Genomic DNA, 26,226 nt, shown 5'->3' with positions numbered 1-26,226 from the left:
TTAACACTTTGTCGAACAATGAATACAATATAGTGGCGAAATTTACCCATGTTGAGGTATGAATTACATGCTAAAATATGCGAGCCAAAAATGTATAAAATGCAGCCAAAATTCTACCGCCAACTCTGTCCTAACAGTGATAGGAATTTTTTTTAACACAGTTATTGCCGTTATGAAAATAAAACATGATGATTTAAGAAAAATTTGTTGGGATAGTAAACCTGCTGCACTAGTGAACCTTGACATGCATGCTTCGAGAGGGTATGACAACAGACACTATGTAAATACAACTAAAATGGTACTATTGCTCTATTTTATCAGATTTGTCGACAGTCTTCGATGCCTCGGCGAATACAAATTGAGTCACGCAGCTCTAAGAAGTCCGAAATAAGGACTTGAAAGCATCGTTAGGAGCAAGAATACTTGGTTCAACGAGTTACTTAAGCAGACTTCCTCTGCATGTCAATAAAGCCATTGAAGCAAATATAGCTTTGCATTTCTGACTCGTCAGAAGCGCCACTCTTGGTCTGATACATTAGCAGCGTGAGCAGCCAAGATTGAAAGTTATCTTTGAGTTAAATTAGATTTGGATATTCACTTCTATTTATTGACCGTTACTATTTACATCTAATTTATATATATTAACAATTGAAATTAAACATTTTACAAATGTGTCTCAATATAGGGAGGAAAAATAACGATCACATTGAAATTAATGACGAACATTAAAGGTGTGAACAGGCACACATTTGATTATAAAGTAAACGTGTTAACCTTATCTTACGAATCAGATCTTGATTCGTGCTCAGCTATATTTTATTCGAACGAAAACTTCCTTCAGCAGCTGAAAACCCATCGCACATGATGAAGTAGCCACGAAAACTCAAGCACTCAGCGAGGATTTTTTTTTTAATTTAGACGTTATAAGCACACATTGATAGTTCAGCTGTATGAAAATGCAAGGACGCTGATTGATTATTGCACCGCAGCCTTCAATTTATTATTTAAAAAGTCATACGATATAAGAACGGCAGATATATTTTCTGCATGTGTATTACGACAGGAATCTTCATACTTTTTCTATCTTCTTCGAGACAGGTAGTAGGCAGAAACGCTAATTTGCAATGCATTCAAGTTGATTCGCCTGTCGTTTACTAAGTATTTGTAAGCGCGCAAAATGTTGAACTTCCTTTACTCGGTATTGGCTTTCTCGCGATCAAGACTAAATAAGGGGAAATAATCAACAATTTTCAGGAAGTTGTAGAGGATAAAAATCGTTTGTCAGTTTAATGTAATGCGAGGCGACGAAATTTGTTAGAAATGTTTTATTATTCTAAATTTTAATTGTAATTTTAGTTTAGAGTTCACTGGAAGAAATGTGAGGAATGCTATAAGGTTCGTTCATTATTGTTGCGTGGAAAGCCGGAGCGAAGGAAAACCTCAGACCAATTGTTACTCAAAATGGAGAGTTAGACTCAAATGGAGATTTAACCTTAAATCAAGAGTTGGCCTCAAATCTCAGTACTTGAGCTGATGAGCAAAGAATCCTAAATGGAAGATGTGAACTTAAAGTGCTAATGTGCTAATGTCATTTTTTCACACGTTGATATTATTTAGTTTGTTCATTTGAAAGTGAGGTAATGAAGTGTTTTAATATTTTTCACACGTTGATATTATTTAGTTTGTTCATTTGAAAGTGAGGTAATGAAGTGTTTTAATATTTTTCATACGTTGATATTATTTAGTTTGGTCATTCGAAAGTGAGGTAATTAAGTGTTTTAATAACTATTCATCAATTTCCCGAACCTATACTATCATGTAGGCTAGTTGGGTGTCAGAGAGCCCCGACAAAGTCACAATCACTCACCCTTCTGTTCGCTATTATTAGAATCATGAAACATTATTCCTTTATGAGATACAAAATCGAAAGACAAAATATCATGGTACAGCTCGAATGGACAACCACAACATAACATAACATCTTATTTCATCCTATGCAAGATGACGTATCATTAATCAAGGCCTCTAACACGAGCACATCAAAAAATAATACGCTTAGAAAACATGTATCACAACAAATTTCCCTTCGGGATGGTTAGAAACAAGATCTAATAAATAATCGATGCAAATCGAAATGAACAAGACGCACTACTATCTGACTGAGAATTGCATTTATTCGAATTTGCTTACAAAATATGATTATAGCTTCAATTTTTCCAATCTTACACCAAAAGCAGCGATATATTTGGCTTATAATCATGAATTTAAAAATTAAATAAATTCCGAGTGATAAAAAAGTTTGCACTGAATAAATAAAGATTAAGAAGTCTTAATATTAATGCTATTGTTGTAATTTTATCATCTTGAGAAAATATATTGTAGATCTTACAGCCAATAAGCATGCTGATGATGCTGAATATTTTTTCAGCTTTAGTGTTGGCGGAGACGTTGCCGAAGCCAACGGACGTGAGGGATGAGAACGTGAAGTACAGCGCAGTCACATACTTCTGGTCGTTGTTCAGACTAGACACGTTGACGTGAGTGCGCTCTGCCAGCTCGTAAATCCAGCCTGGTGCGATGCATGTAATGATTTAATTGGGTTTGGAGATATACGTAGACGTATAATGTGTATTTTATTGAAGAATCGATAACCTGTGATGAAAGAATTTAATGGAAATTAAATATAAAGATAGATGAACAATAGGTATTTGGTGAAACAATTGACCACCTGTGATAAAAACAAATTAATTGAAATTAAAGAAATAGTTATAAGTATAATATGTATCATGTTGAACAATTTACCCACCTGCGGGTAAACTATTAATAGAAATCGAGGATATAGTAAAAGGTGTTATATATGTTTTGGGAAGAACAATAATTGACCACCTATGGTGAAAAAAAAGGTATCAGGAAGAGAAGTAATGAGGGAGATGACACTTTTCAAAGACAAATAAAATGTGAGATCGATAACAGACAACATGGCGGAGCAAGAAATCAGAATACAGAAAAGGCAAGGAAATAAAATAATGGCGAAGAGTGAAACTAACAATAACGAACTAAATTAAAAAATAGCATTTTGAACCCCCACTGCCACAAAAATAAAACATTCAAAATGAATTATTCGTGAAAGTCAAATGACCAATACGTCCTGTCGAGTGAATAAAAGCAAATGAGAACCGTAAATCAAAGGATGATGAATGCTAGCAATTCTTTACAAATCCGCGGACTTTTCATCGAATTTTTCAATATCCTGGTCAGCAGGGAGGTTATTCCAAAGTAAAAATTATTGATATTCTATATGCATCAAGCTCATGATTGAAATTTATGCGGTGTGTGACGTAAATTTTAATGCAATTCTAGCTTCAAATGCGAAATTTATCAGAGATTAGAAGTGACGAATTTCGGAGCCTTATCCAATATTTGTACTCGCAAACACATGAAGAATCAGACGAACAATAATAATAGAGTGTACAATCTTAGGATGGATATCTTCAATTAATTTTTTTTTCAAGTGAACAAAACATTTCGGAATTATTTCATTGAATCTAATAATTGGAAAATTTGTAAACTATAACTTAGAATTTCACGACTTTGAACGCATCTTAGAAGAATATCAGTCAATAATCTAAAAAATTAAGTGTTAAAATTATAATGGCGCACAAAACACACTAATATAATATCAGCTTCAAATCAAATCGTAGCATGGCTAACTGCACTTTCTAATGCAAACCTTGGATCGGTCTGAAATTCTAAATTAAGTTTGCGAATATCCGTGTAGTTGCAGAATTTCATGACTCAAAAACTGCATTAAAACGCGCTAGCATTCAAAGGAATTCATATTCCTCGTGAAAACATTTTCAGAGGAGCAAATCGAGGCGCGGCAAACTCGAGTTCGAGGGATTGAAGTCATAACTCTCAAAGAACTTTATTCTGCCAAAGATAGAAGTGAAAGAGTGAAAATCAAAATTTTTGAATGCATTTCGCAAGGCCAAATACATGTTTAAAAAAATATATCATTTAGACCTCGTGTAAGAAGCAAGACATAATCAATACCGCAGCCTTCATTGCTCGATTTAACACAAGAGAAAAAAATATAACTCAGTACTCACTGCAGTGAGTGACCGAGAGCGCATTTTCTCGTCGACGAAAACATGAAGTCACGGACGGACAGACAGACAGACGGACATGGCGAGCACAATAGTGCATTTTTTCCATAACTGAGAAAATGAGCTAAAACAGTAGAATGAATTTCATGAATGAGTGCGTTCATATCATTTGGCAGTATGAGTGAACATTCCTGATCATACCGTACGACTAGCGTACATAGAGTGAATATTGTTCTTATGTGAAAAACTCGTCTCTTTAACTCTAGACATTATGGTGACTTGTTAGTGATCAAACTGAACACATACTTTTAGAATAACTTGCAATTAATAAACGTAATATTGGAGGGAAAATTTTGCAAGCTTTGTTGGAAATTGGCGAGCACGGAGCATCTCAAGAGAAGACGAGCGTTTGAAGAGGAGCAAGCGACCTAATTAAATATCAGGAAGCCATACTAATTAGTTGTGATCAGCCTTTGGGCAAGATCGTTCAGGCAGTTCTCGAGACAAGAACGCTTGACACTCGTTCACTTCAAAGACAACTTTTGGCTTGACGTTGATAGCTCGTTACCGCCAGACGTTCTTCCTGTTCATTGAAGATCTTTGAAATATCATCCAAGTAATTCACTTTTTCTCGAGAGGACGCGAGTGCAACTAGCAAGGACATATTGCCAGAAGAATATTGATAATTATTCATCTTATGAAACGGTTAAATGGGAACATGAAAAATACTTGGTTTATTTGTAAATAATTTTAACAGCACATCAGCAAATTTGCTAAACAATTGCAGTCGCAAGAAAGAATATTTTGATCTGTCAGCGCTAATAGACGATTGAGTGTCGAAAATCCGCAAGTGATTAATAATACCTTCAACTCCAGTGCGTTAAATCTGTCGGAGCGTCTTTTCAGTGACACCTGGGACAAGTTTTAACTAAATAAAAGTTTATCGCGGTTCAATTAATTGTTCAACTTGTTATAATAGGTTAAGTAACGAGATGTAACTCTAAAGCGGAAATTATTTAATGTAATTAAGTCACGGCGAAGTATTAATACAAGAATATAATTGAATATAAATGGCAGCTAGATCGACACGATCGCCAGTGAACAGACGAGTGTCGGAGCCGACAGAACGTATGTAGACGCTCATACGTAGAGGCTAGGCAGCCACTGACTCCTGGGATGATTGAGGCACTTATATAGCCTCACTACAATGACGTCACAAAGACGACGCGGTGATACTGAAGGAATGGGTGGTGATATAATAATAATAATAATAGCGGTTTCAGCGTTAATTAGGCCGTAGGCCTGTCGCCGATTCTTAAAATCGCAGAACATCCACAGCTTGTTGCGGTCTCGAACTCACAACTCACTGATTCAAATTCTACTGTGCTTAACCGCCCGGCCTCCTCGCCGATTCTCACCAGAAACTGGCGCACAGAGCTGGGATCGAACCCGCGCCTCTCTGCGCCAATCTTGGTACTCTGAACTGTAACCACTGGGCCACCCTGCTTAGACGTTAAAATAACGTTACGGAAGCTGACAAATCAGGTAAGTCAATCTTCATATCACAAGTCTAACCATAAATATGAAGCTTTTCTCCAAATATTAGACATAAGCAGCTTAGAGTTGGGATTAACTTGAGTTACTATAAGAAATGCGTTCCTGAATATTCCCCCCAACGGATTGGTGTTCTTGCCACAGAAGATTTATATAATCTTTTTATCTGATAGGCTACCAATAATTGATAATACCTATTATTTTGGCAGAAGCGCTAATTCAATGACGATGAACGAGGCAATCTCCACAATATGTCGACCTCAATATCCCTATCAATAATAAAACATTGAAATAATTTTATTGTATAGTGTTTACTTTCTCGAAGGAGCCATGCACTAAGACTAGAGTAATGAAACCGGGAATAAACAAGAAAAATAATAACTACAATAAGAAAGTTAACATAGAAATATTCACTACACATTAATAATGTATCCACAAAGTGGGAGCCACGAGTCGCGATCGAGGCCTTGGGCGCTAGACCAAGAAGAGTGAAAATATAATCTATGGATTAAACAATTGGATTTGAAATATAATCTGTGGATTACTTCATGGAATTCATAGAGCTCCTAAATAAAATTTTCCAGTCACATTGTACTTCATTTCCATCTCCATGTGGGCTCTGTAGGTGGTATGAATTGTACGTTGGCTTTCACTCAACAATGTGCAAGCCACACAGAAATGTGATTCGCAGTCATGATGTTACTGATAAGTATGTTATATCTTGACTAAAATATTACCTTGTATGCAGAGGTGCAAAACTCACTTGCTCTGTCATACTCGATCTCCATGTAAGTGCCGTTAGTGGGTGTGGGGATGACGACAAGAGCTATCCAGATGCAGGCGAGCCAGTGAGCCACTAGCGTGAAGCACAGCATGAGCAACGTGAGCACGAACGTCGAGTATTGAGAGTAGCGGTCCATCTTCTGCAGAAGTCGTGCCAGGCGAAGCAGGCGCGTCAACTTTAGCATCGTGTAGATCTTGTTCGCCTGCCGCCAAAAACCCGAGGCATACACCAATCAAAACACGCAAACTGGGGTGTCTTAGGCAAGCAATTGCCAAATAGGAAAACAAGCGAGGCAAATCTTTGGGAATGAATGCTATTGTCGCCATGATATAGGTATTAAGTGAAAATTAGAAATATGTGAGACGAATCAACAGTAATGAAATTAGTACTTGCCAGTGATTCAGCAAAACGAGATAAGATTTCGAAAAATATTCATGAAATATCAGTAAGACTCTCAGCGGTGGAAGGAGCGAGTTAATCACCAACTTATATATAGTCTAAATATATTGAATACAGAAGCAAACACGACATAAGAGTCTATGGCATACGGATCAGCATCAGCCACTGCAACTTTCAATAAACAATATAAACTTTAATCCACGCTGATGGGTATATATGGCTATATATACTCTCTTATCTTATATCTACTTTGTGCGTTGGCAAGTCGTAAAATTTTGCACTCAAAAATTTGCTTTAAGCAACGAGTCATCCGAGTAATATTGAGAATTTACCATCTGAATTGTAATTAATCAATTGAAGATCGGAACCTCTATCACAATTACACAGGTACTAGTGACTAAATTGTGTTTAAATTAATCAAACATTTTAGGAATTCTCAGAAAAATTTCCAGGATCAATGCAATCGTATGAAGAAAAAAAAATACCTGCATTTAAATAAATTTGACTTTTTCAAATTTTCGAAATCGCAAATGTCAGGGCACTTTATATTAATCTTGTTTTACAGGATTTGCAAGCGCAAAGTATAATCGCTACGAATTTAAGTACTAATTTTACATACACAAAAAATTCAAACGCTTGAAATTCAGAATTTCTGGAACAAAGTTCAAAGCACAGTTAAATTCAAATGAACATTTTTAAATTCTTCAACATAGGTATAGCGGTTCAAATCCACAATGACGCAGTAAATCAGCAGTGACTGATCTCAACCTCAATGAAAAATCGGAATCATGTTCACGCGGAGTATACCGCTCAGCAAATACGGTTTGCTAGGCCTTTTTCAAAGTAAGATCTTATTGCATTTTTACCGCCTGTGGTGCAGTCTGCACAGCCTGAGGTATCTGATCGCGGGGTATTTCTAGCATTCTTAAGGCTTATAATAATAATAATAAATAAAAAAAATAATATAAAATAAAAATAATATAATAAAATCATTATAATATAATGATTTTAAGTTGATATGGCCATGAATGGAATAATTTACAATAAAATTTAAGATTTGCTTAGAAAGGACGTTGCAAAATATGTTAAGGAACGTAAGAGTTAACTGATAACTGATGTGATGGGACACATGATAATTTCATGTAAATAGCATACAATAAAATTCAAGTTAGCTTCGCATAGAAACAAACACCATGTATGAATGAAAACTATGAAATTATGAATGAAAACTATGAAATTATGAATGAAAACTATGAAAGTATGAATGAAAACTATGAAAATATGAATAAAAACTATGGAAAAACTACACTACAACCGAAAAACTGACCTCATTTTCAGTTCTGCTCTGCAGTATGAGCTCAAAGGGGATGGCGGCAACCAAGTCGAGCACAAACCAGCCCTTGATGTAGTTGAGGGCGATCTTGCGGGGGCACAACACCACCTCGCCCTTCTTGTTCACGTACGTCGTCCGAAAATTCAGGATAATGTCTGAAAAATTAACAATCATACGGTGTTATTTTTTAAACGTTTCAAAAAACAAACCAAACTTTGAAAAATTATTGTTACGGTCGAATAAACCGCAGTTTTCATGTAAGCCTAATAATTAAAAATGAAGGTAAACTAAGAATAAAGAAATTATGCAACAACATTTAATTCTACTTTTCGGAAACACTAATGATGGTTTAGAAACTGGTGTTTTTCACAAGGAAAATGAAAATCAGGTTGACATTTTTGTTCTAAGCATTGGCGCTCTTTCATACGCTATGGCGTGTCATAAAAAATTTGGACACTGATTTTAGATAAAAATATTTTCAACCTCCTATAATTAGATATTTAATTGCCAGCGCTCTTTTATTAGCTTGCGCATATCGTAAAAAAAAGTTAGGCATTGTATTTTCTGTGACTTTGAGCTCGTTAAACCGGCAGCAGCATATTTATCAAATTATATACAGAAACTCAAACATCCTTTGCCGGTTAATGACTGTAAATTAGTTTATTCGTTCACGATGGGTTTTGAAAACGCGAGAATCCTTGAACTTCTTATTAAAATCGGTTTTTGTTAAATAAACATACAATGTTAAAATAGCTTATAAAGTAGTATTGCACACAGCATAAACATGATACGTAGAATACTTTATTTTGAACGAAACACATTGAGAACTTGAATTGAATGTAAATATTCAGAGCGATATTCCTAACTAAACACGTACCAAATATTCCCTTCACTATAGGCAAGTCGAGAGCCAGAATCGAACTAAATCAAACGCGTAGATTAAAATCTGCTATAACTAAGTTGCGTACGACACATGCGCATCAAGCCGAAAATTTATTAAAAAATGTACTTGTAAGAACTAAAAATTCTAAGATGACATTTGTACACGTGAGCGATCCGTCTGGAAATGGATCAGGTTTGATAAATATTAATTTAGGTGGATCATCTTAAAAGTATTTTAAATACGCAATATTTTGAGGTACAATAGTTTTTTTTTATATTGTCGAGTATAATTTAAGAAAATCTAAGCACATTATACGTTTAATAAGATTTAGAAGTTCTACGGTAGAGTAGTGACAAAATTATTAATCTTCACACTAAGTTGCTTTCTAAGCGTCTGAATCACACAAATTTTTCAAGAAAAAGCAAATGCATTCTTCTTGCAGGTGACAATGCAAGGTCTTGCACTTTAGATTAACAGTCACCTCTGTTACAAGACGTCTTCCTTTTGACGTTTTGCAACACAACAGAATTTCAAACTTATATACGTACTGGCATTAATAACTAAGTATGTGTTCCCCGAAGGAGCAGCAATTGCTGCAAATAACTTCAAATGAGAGCTCACGAGATGCCTTTCCTTGTGATATATTCAGTAGCCAGGGACTTCAAAGCGTTCAAATTCTCAATGGATTCGGGTGGTAACTTTTCTTAACGAATAGCCGAGCTTACAGGTATCATATATATGTGCTTTATAAATTGCTTTAAATGCAGCGACAAGTTCAAGGAATAGAGGTATTCCTCAAAAACAGGAAATACATCAAACAAATAATTTCAGATAAGCGAAGCCCGACTAAACGCCAGATGAGAGTCACTCGACAAGAAGTAATTCCTTCTCAAACCCAACTTTTATAGCGCAAATGCAAAAATACACACAAATGGAGTTAGTACAATAAATTTTGCATTTATACAACAATGATTGAGAGAGATAAGAGAATCTTTATTGCTTAATTACAAGAGATCTACGGTAAATTTTACCTTAATCTGAAGTACCTATTCTACTTAAATTTTGTCCATAGAACGGATTAATATATTATGGCAAAATATGGGAACGCTCGCACCCACAAGTTACAAGTCCTTTGAAATCAGGGAGAGACTCGCTCAGTACGCATAGACGTGACCAGATAGTGTTACTACGCACAATGTGTACAATGTTATAAATCTCATCGAAATACAACCTCCAGTCAAAATATTAAAGGGTCTATGTGTTGTGCAGTCAGACAGCTATGCCTGTCAGGCGACGTATTAACATTTAATTGGGGCTTATTTCATCAGAAGTAAGACAACAAATGCCGACAAAATTCTGAATTGTGTGTTTTTTTGTGAACAGTTGCAAGCAGATCAACCCGAACAAAAATATCAACTAGTAGCTGTAGGAGCCGGAATATCATCAGTGCGTTACATATAATTGATAAACTAGGAGCCGCTCTTAATAAGTTGCCTTCCGGTCGATGGTCGCCCCGCTCAACACGCCATCCCGACGCCTCGTCAAGGAAGGGAAAGTCCATCAAATATTTCAACCACATTCAAGAGAATTAATGAGCACAAACTGAATGTGTTACTGGCATAGATGCATGCCCGAGGTACTCAATACGTTCACAATCGCCAGTCATGCTTTCAACGCACAGAAACGAGCAAATCGACTTAAGCTGTTGACTCGGAATTCTGCCGCACTTGGCTGAAGTCAACTTCATTGTGGGTAAACTACGTTGGGTGGAAAAAAGCCAGTTCATTTTCTAATTTTTTCACAATAAAAAATAGCAAAAAAGTTTCACATGATCCTTGGACAGTAGCATATTTAACGATTACAGCTTCTATGCAGTTTGCAGGATTACATTTTTTTCAAAGTCAGTCACTACGAACAGTTACAGTGCAACATCAATCATCAACATGATAAAATGACAGAATGATAAGAGCACCGACACTGGGTGATTCGGAGTATGAGTTAGATAAAGTTCCAATATCATCAGAGTATGAGAATGTTGAACTGCTGCGATCGAAAATAATGGTTGGCAACGAGGTTTGGATCAATAGTAGTACTTTAAAAAATTATTCAAAACTATAGTGTTAGTTGGGGTTCTGGGGGTCCATCAAGACGAATTTATGGCCAAATCAATACTGATGGCAACTCCTTCCCCTTTAACGCCTTTGTATACAGGGCGCGCAGCTATTTATGGGGACCGACCAGGGGTCGAGTTGATCACTGATATCAAACCAACCATTTCCTTCTGCAAAAATCTGCCTCATAAGAACAATTTTAGTACTTGTCTCAGTTCTTGGAAATAGGTAATTTTGTCCAGTCGAATCTAGTCTAAAGTGGAATTATTGTTCCTTCTGTTTCCAGATTCATAAAATTCATTATTTTCCATAGTTAACTAGATTGAAATAAATATCAAAAGATCAATACAGATATTGATCCATCAAAATTTCTCGTTATTTTATGACAATATAATTTAAATCAAAATGTTCCAGAATATTAATCCCTCCAGAACTGGCTCCTCAAAGCAGACTGCCGCTCATATAGATTAAGTGACGCTCCCACAAGGTATTCGAACCCGCGACAATGAAGATTTGGTGAAGCACTGCATGCGATCTGGCAGGGCTTCAGCATCAGTCAAACACACGATGGTCTCTCGCTCAAGGATGGAAGATATCGAACAGCTGGCAGATTGCATCCATCAGCGGCCACATCGAGAAAGGTTCACCGGCCGGAGCTGAACGCAATTTCTTACTCACAGCAGCGTGTTTTTTTACGAAACGAGACGCACTCACTAAAATGAACCACGGAAGCAACTTGCGGTAACATTTATTCAGACAAAGAAAAACATTGACGTCTTTGAAAATTTTATTCATCATAAATTGTCTGCAAGATGGGCTTTTCTTTGGCAAATTTTGCAACAAGATAATGCAGTTTTATCTGAAAATATAGAATTGGAGACCATCAAATTTCATTATCTTAATTTGCCATTATTGAGCTTCTACCTACTACGTGGCTCAATACTACATACATACATACAGTACATACCTACTACATCTTTCTATCCTGGGATAAAGGTAAACATCTAGGCGTGAAGTATTGAGCGTGAATGATAGTTAATATTAGTAACCTATTTGTTTAAATGCGGTCAATCGTTACGGGTCAATAATTCGTTTTCCATTACAGAATAAAAACAATCTGCAATTAGGTCATCAAATTTGAATGCATATCAGGAGGAAAATCAGGTTTTTAAACATCAATCATAATTAAACTCATGCTCACAGCCAGTCACAGTTACTCAGGGTAAGAGTCCAATACACTGCCGAGAAAAGCGAATAATATTGGTACGAGCCACACCAAGAGGCAGTAGAGTTAGACGGTAAATGACACGGGTACGAGATGCCAAAGGCCGATTACTTCCGAAGCACGGAAGGCATTAACCCCAATGACACGGGAGGCGCGAACGAAACGAGTACGAGCCGCACCAGAACGCTGACAAATATACTCGAGTGCGGAAGGTAATATCCCCCACAACACGAGAGGTGCGCTCGGTACGGGTAGGAGCCACACGTACCAGAGCGCTGCCAGTGGCCGGGAGTAACCATGAACTCTGCCTACGCCGTATTTAGTTCGTTAGAGGATTTCTTCTTACTTACGCCTGCTTTAAGCAAGCACCCTCGAATCGATTAACCTTGCGAGATATGTCCACAATTACAACAGTCTTAGCAGCCCAGATCTGGCTCTCTGCATTCGAATCGAAGTGCTTAGACCCAAACCAGTCACACTGAGCACACAGTATTCGTCCACGAGGTGTAGCTCAACTAAAATAACCTCACAAAATACCTCTTTCACAATGTACACGAAACGGGTTATTAACATCATCTATGTACATTACAATAAAGTAGGATCGTAGTTTAATTATTTGGCCACATATTGATCGGTGAAAGACTATATATGATATAATAACTCCCGAAGATACCTAACTGTCAAGCGCGTGAGTCGCGAATTTTATAGCACTTTGCCTAGACAAAAGAAACATTGACTAAAAGCATGATCAAAGTGCAACGACAACTAATATCACATAATAGAATCGCAAAGTTTAACCTTTTGTTAACATGATTATAGGCTATAATCGATTTTTTATAGAACATATAGGTCGAAGATGTCCAACTTGTTTACGCAAAGATGGCGACGTAGCCGTACTCGCGAGACGATGGTACCGTAGATTGACAGCGCTTATCTACTTCCAGGATCAAGTCACAATTTACGAATTAAATATCTTAGAAATTAGTCTACACGTGGTGGGGGCTAGCAGACGACGAGTGACGCTAATCAATGTAACTTATCGCTATCGATAAATAGTATCACATAAAAAAGAGTTTCCACGTTTACGTCGAGATATAAAAAATTTTTACGCATTATTTAGTCATAATTTAACAGGCAAAAGTTACATCATTTGAGTTTAGCCAGAAATAAAAACATTGTTCTTTAAAAAATTGTTCACAAAACTTATGTTCCGCCACACGTGGACGAGTTCCAGCGCGGTTTTTAACGCATTTTCTCATTTATGAAAAAAGGCGCTATTGTGCTCGCCATGCCCTTCTGTCTGTCTGTCCGTCCGTGACATCGCGTTTTCGTCGACGAGAAAATGCGCTCTCTTTCACTCACTGCAGTGAGTACCGAGTTTTATTTTTTTAGTTCATATAGCTTTCAACGCTTTGGCCCCAGGTGTTGGTTCTTGTTTCATATTCTATTAATCTTTCTGGTATCTTGTACAAACTATGAGTAAACTTGTATACTTCAATGAGGTTTCAACGCCGACGTCGAAACCACAGACCTATAGAAGCTTCATGATCTCTAATCTTTAATTTCTATAGTTAATCTTTGTTCCATCATTATTATATGATTTTGGACTTAATCTTGTTTTAAAAGCACTCACATAATCTTGCTGCATTTTGCACTCCTTTTTCTGCCCACCGATGTGAATTTGATTTTCTGAGGTATTTGGTCATATAAATTAATTCCTTTCACTCACGCGCTGTTCATCTGACATTAGAGTTGTATCAGCACTGGGGTCACCAGTTATGGGATAGCAATAGGTGTAGTTCTAGGATTTGTTGCGCGTGTAAGTTTCATTTGAACTAAAAGTTCTCCCAGATTGACACAAGATATCTCAAAACAAACGGTGTTGATTTTAATTTTCTTTGTTTAATCTTGAAATTTGATACAAGCCACAAGACGAGTTGCTCAGACCAAATACCTGCCAATTAAGTTACTTAAATCAGTACCCAGAATACATTTTATTTAATAGCATAATCAACTTCAAACAAAATCATTATTACAATTTTCATTTTCCCTGGATTACTTTTTTACATGTAAAGCTTCACTTGCAAAGATGCTAATTGCCGACTATGGATATAGTACTATGCCTATGCGTATTCTTTTAATCCTTTAACATCACATGATATTTTGCATCATGGGCACGCATGCAACTTTTTAATGTTACTCATAGCGCGCGGTCCTTTGGAAATTGCAGTGCAGCCTCATTCGAGCTATTAAAAAAATATAGAGCTTTATTTACTATCATTTCTAAGAACGTAATCCCGAAGCGAGCACAAACATCAAGCCGGAACATGAATGTGAGAACGCGAATTTGAGACCCGTCAGTGACGCTGCGTGCTGTTAAAGATGAGGTCGTCTCAACATCTCCGCATCACCGACTGCGATGAATTTATACGATACCTTGAAAGGGGCGAATATTTACTGCGTGGATTTGGCTCACGAGTCTCGCTAGCCATGCAAAGAAATAATCGGGGAAATGTTTACATTAATTCGAAGTTCTCTTTGTGCACAGGTCAACTGATAACCATGGCGAAAGAAAGGGCGTAATCGACCGCATTTTTCTTCATACTAGGTTAAATAAATGCAGCAATTAATTATGAGTTGACTAATGAATAGGGAAATATCGAGTCACTACCAAACGACTCAACTCGGGATGTCTCATGGAAGCAGTTAATTCAGCTCCATTGGAAGGAATGCTGTAATTTGGAGCAATGTTGTGTACAAATTGGAACTTTGTTTTCCATTTAGAGATATTGCCCACTAATCAACAATGTATTCCATATATATTCGACAGTGGGCGAAAAATTTTTAATTAATCGTTCCAATTAAACTTTGAACCAATTTGATTTGAACCAACATGATCGGCTCGAAAAATAAATCTTTACTCTCACCATAATTTACCTCAACTGACTGTAAAATAAAACAACAAAAAATGTCAGCGAATATAAAAATCAGAATTAGGAAATTTTATCATAAAATCAAAAATTTATCATTGAACCAGAAGTTTGCAATCATGAGATATTTTCTCATGTCACCATATAACTTAATGCAAATGTAGTTTTAAAACATTGAAACTCATGCATGGAGTATGAATGTTAATGACCAAATAATCACAGAAGGAAGATTGTGAAGGCATCTTGTGGATCAATTGTTGTGCGAAGAATCGTAAAAATTTCATGAGCGAAAATAATTCCAAATTTGTGAAATCTTATTTTATGCGTATAAAATCAAGTATGAAAATGATGATATTAATAGATAAACCATTGGTCAAAGTTTATTAATAACATGAAATCAATACTTATGATTGATAATATGGAAATAGATGATTTATCAAATCAGACAAAAAAAGATTTCAGGAAATGAGGGAGATAAACGCGCACTCGATCGTACCTAATATACAGCGGCAGCAAGGCCATAACACAAACTGGATTGTCTATACTATGCCTCAGAAAAAAATATTCTGATGGTATAATTTCGACTCCAATAACTTTGCATACAATTATATGAGGCAATTTTTGCCGGAATTACAATTACGAATTAATACAAAAAAGTTTTAACCATTTTCAATCTATTTTAATGTATGTAGAGTGAGAAAATATGGAATAAATTAATAATGAAATGTAGGATAAACGCAGAATCAACATTGATTATTTCATTAAAAAACAAAACCGTGATTTCCTGCCTTTACATAAAATTAGAAATTATCGAATGACGTGACGAAAATGTCTCTGATCGCTCGAACAAAATACGTGAGAAAGCCTCGACAACCAATTAAAGGCAATTTAATCAACGTATGTAATTTGATACATCACTTTTTATTAAAATTGTTTCCGTTCAATATAAGTTCGCGAAAAAAATGATCTGAACAACCGTCGCTGAAGGGACTGCGGGATCGACGCAACTCTCACTTCAATAGTAACTTTGAATCGGGGATATAATAAATTAATAATGAACGATTGTTCGCCCTCCGAAAATTGAACGATTATTTCAAATTCAATTGAAAAAATCATCAATTCAGATGTAAAACCATATTATCATAAGAAATCAAATCAAATTTTGTAGCTCAGACTGGACCTTTAGCTGAAAGAAAACGAAACGACATTTTTTTACGAAAAATGTCGTCCTTCAAGCGTTAAGAAAGTAGTGATTTACTGAATGAGCAAATATGATCCAGATAACGATGGTGTTCATGCTACGTATGAAAAAATTACTAATTGTCTTTCATATACACGAATTGAATTTTGATCTTTTACAGGAGAATAGAGAAGAAATTATTAAAGTCAGAATAAACCGAAAAGAAATTATTGATAACTCAACATATAGAGTTTTAAAAGCGTTCTCAATAGTGAAGACCTCATGAAACTACCCTGAAATGAGGGTGGATTAGCTTGCTTTTTACAGAACATCCGATTTTGAGGTATCGACAAATATTTATATTCAATAGTTTAAAATTTAAATCAAGAATGTACATAAAAATCTGTCCAGGGAACATGGTAAAAAAAATGCTGGTTGATGTATTCTTATTACTGTACGTTTATATTAATATTATTTCATTCTAAGGTGGCTATTCATATATTTCAGTTTCCCAAATGGAGCACACTGCATTTTGAAATTTAATAAAATATTCTTATTTCAATGTCTCAATCCTCAATTGTTTTATTAATTATCTTATATTACATAGTATAAAATACGTCTTACATCGTATATTATTAAAATAATCGACGTAATTCACAGTTAAAGTCTCGTAGTTATTAAATTATTGCACATAAAATAATAAAAAACATCAACTCCAGTAATCCGGAATTTATATCCTTCAACATGAATCAAAAACTATCTTGTTTAAACATGTAACTTCAAAAATCCAGAACTCAAACTTCGATAAAAAAACATGAATGTATATAAATTATTTAAAAAGTTTAATTCGAAAAAGTTCCAGTCGAGGCCGAATTATTAAATTTTGACCGAATATCGTCATTTTGGGATTGACTCAAAAATAGTTCAGCATAGATAATAAGAATCATTCACTTCGACAAATATTAGAATGATTCTGCTAATGATTTATTCCTATCATTTTTTTTTATTGCAGAGCGTACATGGGAATTAAAAAAAAAACATAATTCGCCCGACCAGCTTCCGAATTACTTTCGCAACTAAAAAGCAAAATAAATGAAGTCGCTTTTGGTAAAATTCAAATGACTACCAGAACAAATGGCAACCACGTTGATAAGTTCTGATTGCCGACATTTGAGTTCCGTGACATAAAATATACTTTCCGGTTACTATGCTTTCTAATAAATACAAAAAAAGTATTTATTTCTAGTTCACAAGTTTATTTCGGACGCTTTAAATTAAGTTGCAATGTCTGCAACTCCATCATGTATGAAATTTTTACGCAATTTTGTCCCTTTCTTTTTTTATCTCTAGCGTCTAGAAATCACATAAGAGAACTTGAAAAATTTAAAATGACGCTTAGGCTCATTTATTAATTCGATCGATTCCGATACCTTTAAACACAATAATTGAGTGAATTAATGACAATTTTCCAAAATATACGGATAATATCACATGTAAAGATATCCAATGAAATTTTTGTTGATAAATTAATAAATACACATTTAAATTGACAGTGTAAAATCCTATTTATTTAGTAATAATAGAGATGTCAAGAAATATAAATTAAGAAATAGAGCATATAGAAAGCTATGATCAACATAGAAAGCTATAATCAACACAGAAAGCCTATGCATTAATCATGGCATTTATATATACTCACCGCATAAGAAGAGCGCGCCGACGACGATGTCAGGCACCGGATTGGACTTCTGCTCGAGGAAGGCAGCGTTGTAGGGAACCACAACGGCCACATAGACCGTGGCGAAGAGGATGACAAGGTCCCAGCACGTCTTGAGCATGCCGTAGTGTGTCAAGATGAAGCGAGACTTCTGAATGCTGACTGTCTTGTACTCAGGCAGGGGGGCTGTCGCGTGAGGCTGAAGCAAGTTCTGAAACAATCGCGTGAAAATCTAACAATCTGTCTTGGATGTAACATTTCTGTTATGAAATATGTATATATATCAATATACCTGAAATATAACGTATAAATATCTGTTCTAAAATATAACGTATAAATGCCTGTTCTGAAATATAAATATAACAAGTTCTAAAACAATCGAAGTGCAATATAGAGAAGAATCGTTGCATCAAAATACACGATAACTTCCTTCGTTAAAGGTCATTAGAAACAAAAACACAAGTGCTGAATAGTCTGAGCGGGAACTTGAATAAAAGTGAATCCTCTTACCTGAACAACATGAAAGAAAACAGATTTAGTGACTCGAATATCCGAAATGTTTAATGGACCTTGCAAACTTATTGTTTAACTTCATTTATAACTCTATTTAAATATTCATAAACATTAACATCAAAAATATTAAATAAGCAAGTAATAAATTTTTAGTTAGCGATAATGTGGTGAGCAAACTTAGCAATAATCGAGAGTTGTGAGGCGCATAGTTGCCAAATGAAGATTTGGACCTAGGAGCAGAAAAGTAGAAAAGTTCAAATGTAGTGGGAACAAAGTTAAATTATTAAAAATTTTGATTAAATTTACAAAATAAAAAATCACGCTCATTAAGTTAATTCCAATCTAAGATTTATCTTGCGTGATAAATTTCGGGCAATAAATTCATGCAATTATTTATCAAATAACATTTGAATGTGAGCAATTTGAAAAAAATGACGACCAAGAGAAAATCGAGAACAGCAAGCAATAGCCACATGCAACTCAATGGCACCCAAATTTCTGAAAAAAATCTAATTCAACTTAAGAAAAATTTGAAGTAATATAGTTATTTGTTCAAAAAAATCGTGCGCATGCTAATTTGTACGAAATTCGAGACTGCAAGAACACTGCGCGTTAGGGTAAACTTTTATACACGAATATTCCGCAAATTTACTTCGTAACGAATACTATAGCGTGCAATGATTTTAAGTTTTAATTTAGGGTGGATGTGGATTAGTTTGTGTAGAATACATGGAAGACTCTAGCTTATTGCAACTCAGTTCTTATTTAAAAAAAGGGGTGCCATACTTAAATGATATCATCATTGGGAGGTATTTATTCCGAATATTTTTAGTGGATTATTTTTATCATTTCAAGTTGATTTCACATGATCACAATCACTAATAGCATCGGAATAAACAAGAAACTAACAGCATCCAGAAATTAAAAAAATTGGGCGGTCAAAAACAGAATTTTCCAAATTTACCAACAAGTTTCGTTCATAGAGAAGACGTTTTGCTCGGAACTGTTCCAATAATCAAACATATAAGCCAGAGATGAACTGCATACGTGTTGTCACATTATTTATTTCGTCTCTGCAAACCGAAATTGCCAGATTATTATGTGCCAATTCTCTCCACTAACTCAAGTATTTTTTCGTAACGAAAGGCGCGTGGAAAATTTAAATCACCATCTTGGCATAATTTGGATTCACTTCATGAGTCGGGTTGAATTCGACTTACAACAGCACAAGTGTATTTTACATAACATTCAGCCCAATATGCCAATCGGTGATGGTCATAAAATTAAATTTCTGATGAATCAAAATGTTCAAAACTCTTTCTAAGAAGAAATTATTTCTATAAATTTTCTGCATTTTAGGAAACAAAGAACACCACATAGAATGAAAAGTCAAGGAGTGCTAGTTCAACATTTTTACGCGTACTTTGCATAAAAAATAGCTGCACTGAAAATTGGTAAGTTTTTAAATTCGTGCGTGAGCAGCCAGGACATGAAGTGCGGTAAAATATATAAGTGTCCCAATAAATGCAAGCCAGCAGAAGATCAGTGGAACAATTAAGCCTTTGTATAGTCGGCGGCTTTAGAAATATATTTAAACCAAATAATAAACTAATCTAAACTTTGGTACTAGTTTTACATTAGAATTTATTTCTCGAATGAACAATATGATTAACATCTAAAGTTCCGTCAGTTTCAAATCTTTCTTGTAAATATTTTGTTTATTTATTTATATACTTTTAACTGTACTACAAAAATTGTTTTTAGCGCATTTTCTCATTTACGGAAAAAATGCACAATTGTGCTCGTCATGTCCGCCCGTCCGTCTGTCTATCTTTCTGTCTGTCCGTCCGTGACCTCAAGTTTTCGTCGACGAGAAAATGCGCTCGCTGTCACTCACTGCAGTGAGTACTGAGTTATATTTTTTTTTTCAAATTAACACTACTAATAAGAGCACATAGTAACCGTATCAGCTATGAAGATAAGAAATTGATATCTACGAACATGGCTAAGATATCAAATGCCGCAGAATCTGATGCAGGCCACCGACGACCATGCACCATAAAATTAAATGGTTCAAAATAATCGCAGAGATTATTATCATGAAAATACCATGATAAAATAATGTATTAGCTAGATAAAATGTAATCTCTGAGATCTATAATAAAACATGATTATTGACAATATGAAGTTTAGGTCATATCAACCTGAGACAAGTTGAATTCTATAATCTCAACTGTAAACAAACAGAATAAATTTGTTTGAATGAATGATTAGTTAATTTGACTGATTATTTGCAATTGTTTTCCAGCTGAAGTAGGAAACATTCCAAATTGAAAAAAATTATTGGATTAAATAATTTATAATTAATATTAACTAGTATTAAAATTACAGGAACTTCAAAGAAATTACAGGGGTTAAGAATTCCAACCATTTGAGCCGAGACTCATATTCCTAAACGGGAACATGCAACAAGAAAATCAGCTACATCATTTTGTTATACTATAACTTATCATTGAAATCAATGAACAGAGTTTATGCTCTACGACTACGAAAATTTGCTTAAAATTTTCTCTCATAAACGTTAATAAGTATTTAAACATATTCTCAAGTGAAGTTCTGAAGAAAATCATCTCCTTTGTGTCCAAAAAATATATCGAAACTTTCAAAATCTCTGTGACCATTTTCCTAAACATTCTTACTTTACTATACATGTACATATATTACAAAGCATTTCCATTAAACCAATGATCCATTTCCATGAAGCCATTCTCCGAAATTATGAGAAAATAAAGCTATTTGGCATCGGTGCCACAAAGCCATGATGTTTGTTGGGAGTTGTTAAAGACGTGGAGCCATAAGGCGAGCAAGCCACGGTCTCCCCTGCAGACATCCGCACGGCTGAGTCCACCTGTTGGGCTGCTCCACGCTCAGTTTCAAAATTCATGATCAATTTGAACTTTATTGCGAAGGCTAATGCTTAGTATGTGCTCAAAATATGACATATTCTAAAATTACACAATAAAAATTAGTCTAAAATTAGTCCCAGAAACACGCAAGCTCAATTAAATCAATAATAGGGACTCTTGGGAAAGGTCAACACAAAAAGCTTCCGCGGGCCTGAATGCTCACACACGTAAATTCGAGATCCCGATTATTTGAAATTCTGATTCGCATTTCACGCTCATACCAACGACTCGTCGAATACCGACAAAGAATATATACTTGGACGTTTTGGGGACTGACCCTACCTCAACTCGACGGCATTTTTTGTGTAATGTGAATCAATTGAAGATGATACCATCTTGGCCATGAACATCAAGCTGTTGTGAATTTGTAGAATTTTAGGGTTTCGAACTCTGCTGTTAAGAGTGAGCAACACCAAAAGGTAACAATACGAGTAAAAAACGAACATTGATTAGGATAAGTAAAATAAATCAATATAATGAGGAGAACCGAGACGTAATTTTGATCGTGACTGATTTCGAGCAAGGAATAAACAGCGACCTACCGTCTGCGAGTTGAATGTCTTTTTCCTGTGCGGCTGCAGAAAAAAAACGGACTTCAAACAAAGAGAAGGACAAACTGCCTACGCAAACACCGCCCAAGAACAAGGGGGTTTGATCTCCAAAGCGGCTGATGCAATATTTTTTGTTTGCTTTATTTTAGTAGGTAAAGATTAAGAGCTAAATTATAATTTTTGCTCTGGTCATTTATTGGTCGTAAATTTCTGTTTCCCACTAGCAAATGTACGGCTAGGTTTCGTAGGTTTTGGATAAATACAGAAATTTAAAGTTTAAAATAATTATCCATCACTCGAATTCGGTGTGAGTTGATAAATTAATTGAAAAGTTTCTTTTTTATTATGGCATATACTACATTTCAATAACCTCGATTCTATAGTTGTAAATGTGATAAGGGGAAAGTGGAAATGTTTCCAAAATGTAATTTCATTTACTATCCATACTTAAATGAAGAATTAATAAAGTTATTAGGAATCAATTGAAGAACGTAAAAATTCACACATCGTAAAACGAAACAATTATAAAATGAAAACATTGATGACAAAAATGTAAAAATAAACGAACAGTATCAATGAGATAAAAACATCCAAAGTTCAGAGAAAAAAGACATTGTCGCAACACAGAAAAAAAATAACAATACATGGCTGGGCGAGTTCTCCGCTATTTTACTCAAGACAAAACGAAATTTGCGAGTCATGCAGGTCTCGTAAATCTTCAAAGAGATCATTACTTCTCAGGCATTCTCTTAAAGAGGCTCCACTCAAGCTGAAGGCAGTCGTTTCAAATTTCTTCATTTTTTATTCCTCTATATATATACTGAATACGGACTTCATATTATTTATATACTATGAAATCCTCATTCAATTAACTCGTTATTGACCATTAACTTGAACTAACCATAAGTCGAACAGGAAAGTTTTTGAATTCAAAAAATGTGTGCAGAGAAAAATGACATCAAGACAGTAATAACCCAAATAACAATTAAGGGTGGCGCATCGGATTATAGGTGGCGATATAGGATTATAGGTGGCGATGGTAGATTATAAGTGGCGTACTGGTGGGTGGCCACATCGGCGAAAAATCTACTGTACAACACGTATAAGTCGAGAGGGTGGCGAGTATAGGTGGCGGCCATCGATGAATGATTAATGATTTAGGGTATGAATCGTCGATGGCGCACTGCGGGCAAACCTCTCGTAAGCCACCGATAACCGTGTGTCTAAACTGGGCAGTGCCAAATATCTCCATGAATTCGGTAGGCACTTGTACAAGGTGTTCACAAATTTTCAAGCCAAATTTAAGCCACTGGGCATGTATTAGACTGCTCCTGGTATAAATTATCCGAGGAAGAATGGAAAATTATGTTGAAAAAAAATACAGTTTCCCATAAGATGATAACGAATCCAATTTTTCATGCTCACTCAATATATTGCGAATTTTGCGTATGCGCCAACTGGCTGTGTTCAATACATTGTGAGCAATTGAGACTAATTAATTGTATCGTTACGTATAAATAGTTTAATCGATTCAATGAGTTTTATAATATTTATTATAGTCTCATGTTGCCCCATTTACCTAAATCCACTTTGACATAGTCGGCTGCGGCCCGGCCCCTTCCAAGCGCAGCGAGCGAGTAAATACATTCACATCTACACCTGTTATATTGGCTGGCGCACGTCGGCGTTGAGCTTCCTTCCTATTAATCATTACGAAGTTCGGCTTGAATTATGTCCTTTCCGGGTAATTTTCTAGTCCAAAAAGTATGCATAGTGATACGAGTGAAAATTCAGTTTTTTATCGATGACTTCGATAGTTAAATGAATTTATTTCTGAGAAATTTGCTCATACCGTCAGATAATAAACATTAGTTTAAGTCTACATTTCTAATACAGTGTTCTCGGTATCTTTCCCATGCAAAAGGTTATAAATTAGGCTAGAGATAAATATTGACTCGGAGTGGTGAAGGTATTTCACGCCTTTTATTTCAAAATCATCGAGTGCAAACAATTCCTTATTTCACGCAGGAATATTCTTGGCAAAATATTTAGAATCGAACCTCTGTCAAAATTGGTGTAATGTTTCCTTTATGAAACTTTGATGCTTATCAAGCCTTTTCCCGTTGCTCTGAGCTGTACCATCCTCCGTTTTGGACAAACAAAGTTTTTTCAGCGTAGTTTACTCGTATATAGCAGTATGTTAAAATAAAATAGAACTATCTAATCATCCCGTTGGTAGCATTAAAATCTCTCATTTATTGAAAAAAATTCTTGCAGTACGTCAATGACACGTTCTTGCCACTTAAAATGCCTTAAGCGTCAAGTCCTCTCCCATGGCTCAACGGTAGGGGCTTGGCTTCGCGCGCTGAAGATCGGAGTCAGATTCTTTAAGGCAAGAACTTTTCCTCAAGTCAATTCCTCACGAGGTATGTGTATAGTACTGTAACAATTGTTCCTTATACGTACATGTCTATCATTGTTACTTGTACTGCCATGGTGGATGTGTATTCCAAGTCCTCAGAATTTGTGAAATGCATCGGATGGGAAACTAAAGTAAACATTTTCATCGACTCCATTCTAGAGGTGCCATCGGCGGCTCATCGATACGCTAGCGGTGCCAAAAGGTAGTTATTGGTGGAAGAAGAGTTTTTCTGTTAGGGTGGCCATCGGTAGGTTATAGGTGGAACATATAGGTGTGTCACGCTATCGATGCGCCATCAATCATTCACCCATAAAGTCCACCTATAGCCACCAACAATCGTCGATGCTCCACCAATAATTTGTATTTCGGAAAAACCTGAGACGCGCCCAACACTCACATGAGTTTAATGATAATTTGGTTTTCGTACACGCACTCACGAGTAAACCAATACTCGTAAGACACTCAGTCGAACGCACAGTCCGACAATCCACCTACGGTAGAGCACAATTTTTAAAACAATAAATCAAAAGAATTACCTATAAAATATCGTCAATTATTCTCAAAACACGTTGTAAAACCAAAAATATAAATGGAGGAAATGGTAAATTTCAAAAAAAATGGTGAAAAAAATTGGCTGAGAAGAAACGGCCGCTATTCCGTTACGCAGCGTAGGAGTCAACTGTTGAACACCGGGAAACTAACTAGCAAAAACTTCAATTCACTGTTCAGCTATAGAAGTAAAATTAGAAATTCATAAATGCAATAAAATTCTTAAAATTAATGTCACATTATACAATTTACTATAAGATAAATTCCACTGCGTGCTCTCTCAAAAGCTGGCCCTTTGTAGGCTGAGATTAAAAAAATACTTGTTTATAAGTAGTACCTCTTAAGCAGTTAGTAGGTTATCAACAACAAGAAGTTAATTCATAAAATTTACTATAATATGCAAGTTCCTAAACGCCGGATAGTACGCCATATCTAGTATATTTTTTTTCTGAATGCGATATTCAGTAGTTCTCCGCGAAAAGTATTATTTTAGCTCCGCGAAAAGTACATAATTCTATTGATGGCCGATCAGTGTTTGCATGCGGAGGCTCGACATAAGCTTTCAGCGTTATATACCTCATGCCCAGATGCAGCGCTTATGTGCGGCGAGGCATAAACAAAAGGCACTGGAAGAAAATGAGTGGAGTGTCCATTTATGTGTCTCGGTAAACCACACGATTGCTAAAGATAAGTTTTCTTATTACTGAAGAAAGATAGGCTAATGTGATTTTTTAAACACCGAGTACGTTTTTCTTCACACTCCAAGTAGATTTCTAACAGAAATATCGACGAATATAACGTAGGAAAAACATTTTTCGGGATTGAAATTTACTGCATTAGTATTAACTGGATTTCACTCCGATTTTCTACTACGGAACGACAGACTGGTTCAAGAATTGAATTGCCAATTTGACACTCATACAATAATAATTAGGTGTAACAACAAGTTTTGAATACCAGAAATAAATTTTTGTGACCACCTATGCTACTACTACTTTTCAAG

The 26,226-nt window shown here is 35.5% G+C and overlaps 1 protein-coding gene across 1 annotated transcript in view; it reads right to left on the bottom strand.

Annotated features, from left to right (window-relative positions):
• The window catches only part of LOC108667415 (potassium voltage-gated channel subfamily H member 8), a 152,245-nt gene that overhangs the window by 11,947 nt on the left and 114,072 nt on the right, over positions 1 to 26,226 (bottom strand). The window contains exons 5-8 of the mRNA XM_047879660.1: positions 18,205 to 18,433; positions 8,171 to 8,331; positions 6,424 to 6,646; positions 2,390 to 2,569 (exon numbers count right to left, since the gene is read on the bottom strand). Coding sequence (XP_047735616.1) covers positions 2,390 to 2,569; positions 6,424 to 6,646; positions 8,171 to 8,331; positions 18,205 to 18,433 — 793 coding nt within the window. The remainder of the gene's footprint in view (positions 1 to 2,389; positions 2,570 to 6,423; positions 6,647 to 8,170; positions 8,332 to 18,204; positions 18,434 to 26,226) is intronic.

The sequence above is a fragment of the Hyalella azteca genome, unplaced genomic scaffold, assembly GCF_000764305.2.
Source record: "Hyalella azteca isolate HAZT.00-mixed unplaced genomic scaffold, Hazt_2.0.2 contig3573, whole genome shotgun sequence".
Lineage (NCBI taxonomy): Eukaryota > Metazoa > Arthropoda > Malacostraca > Amphipoda > Hyalellidae > Hyalella > Hyalella azteca.
The sequence above is the reverse complement of the archived record's forward strand: the minus strand, read 5'-3'. Positions and strand labels throughout refer to the sequence as shown.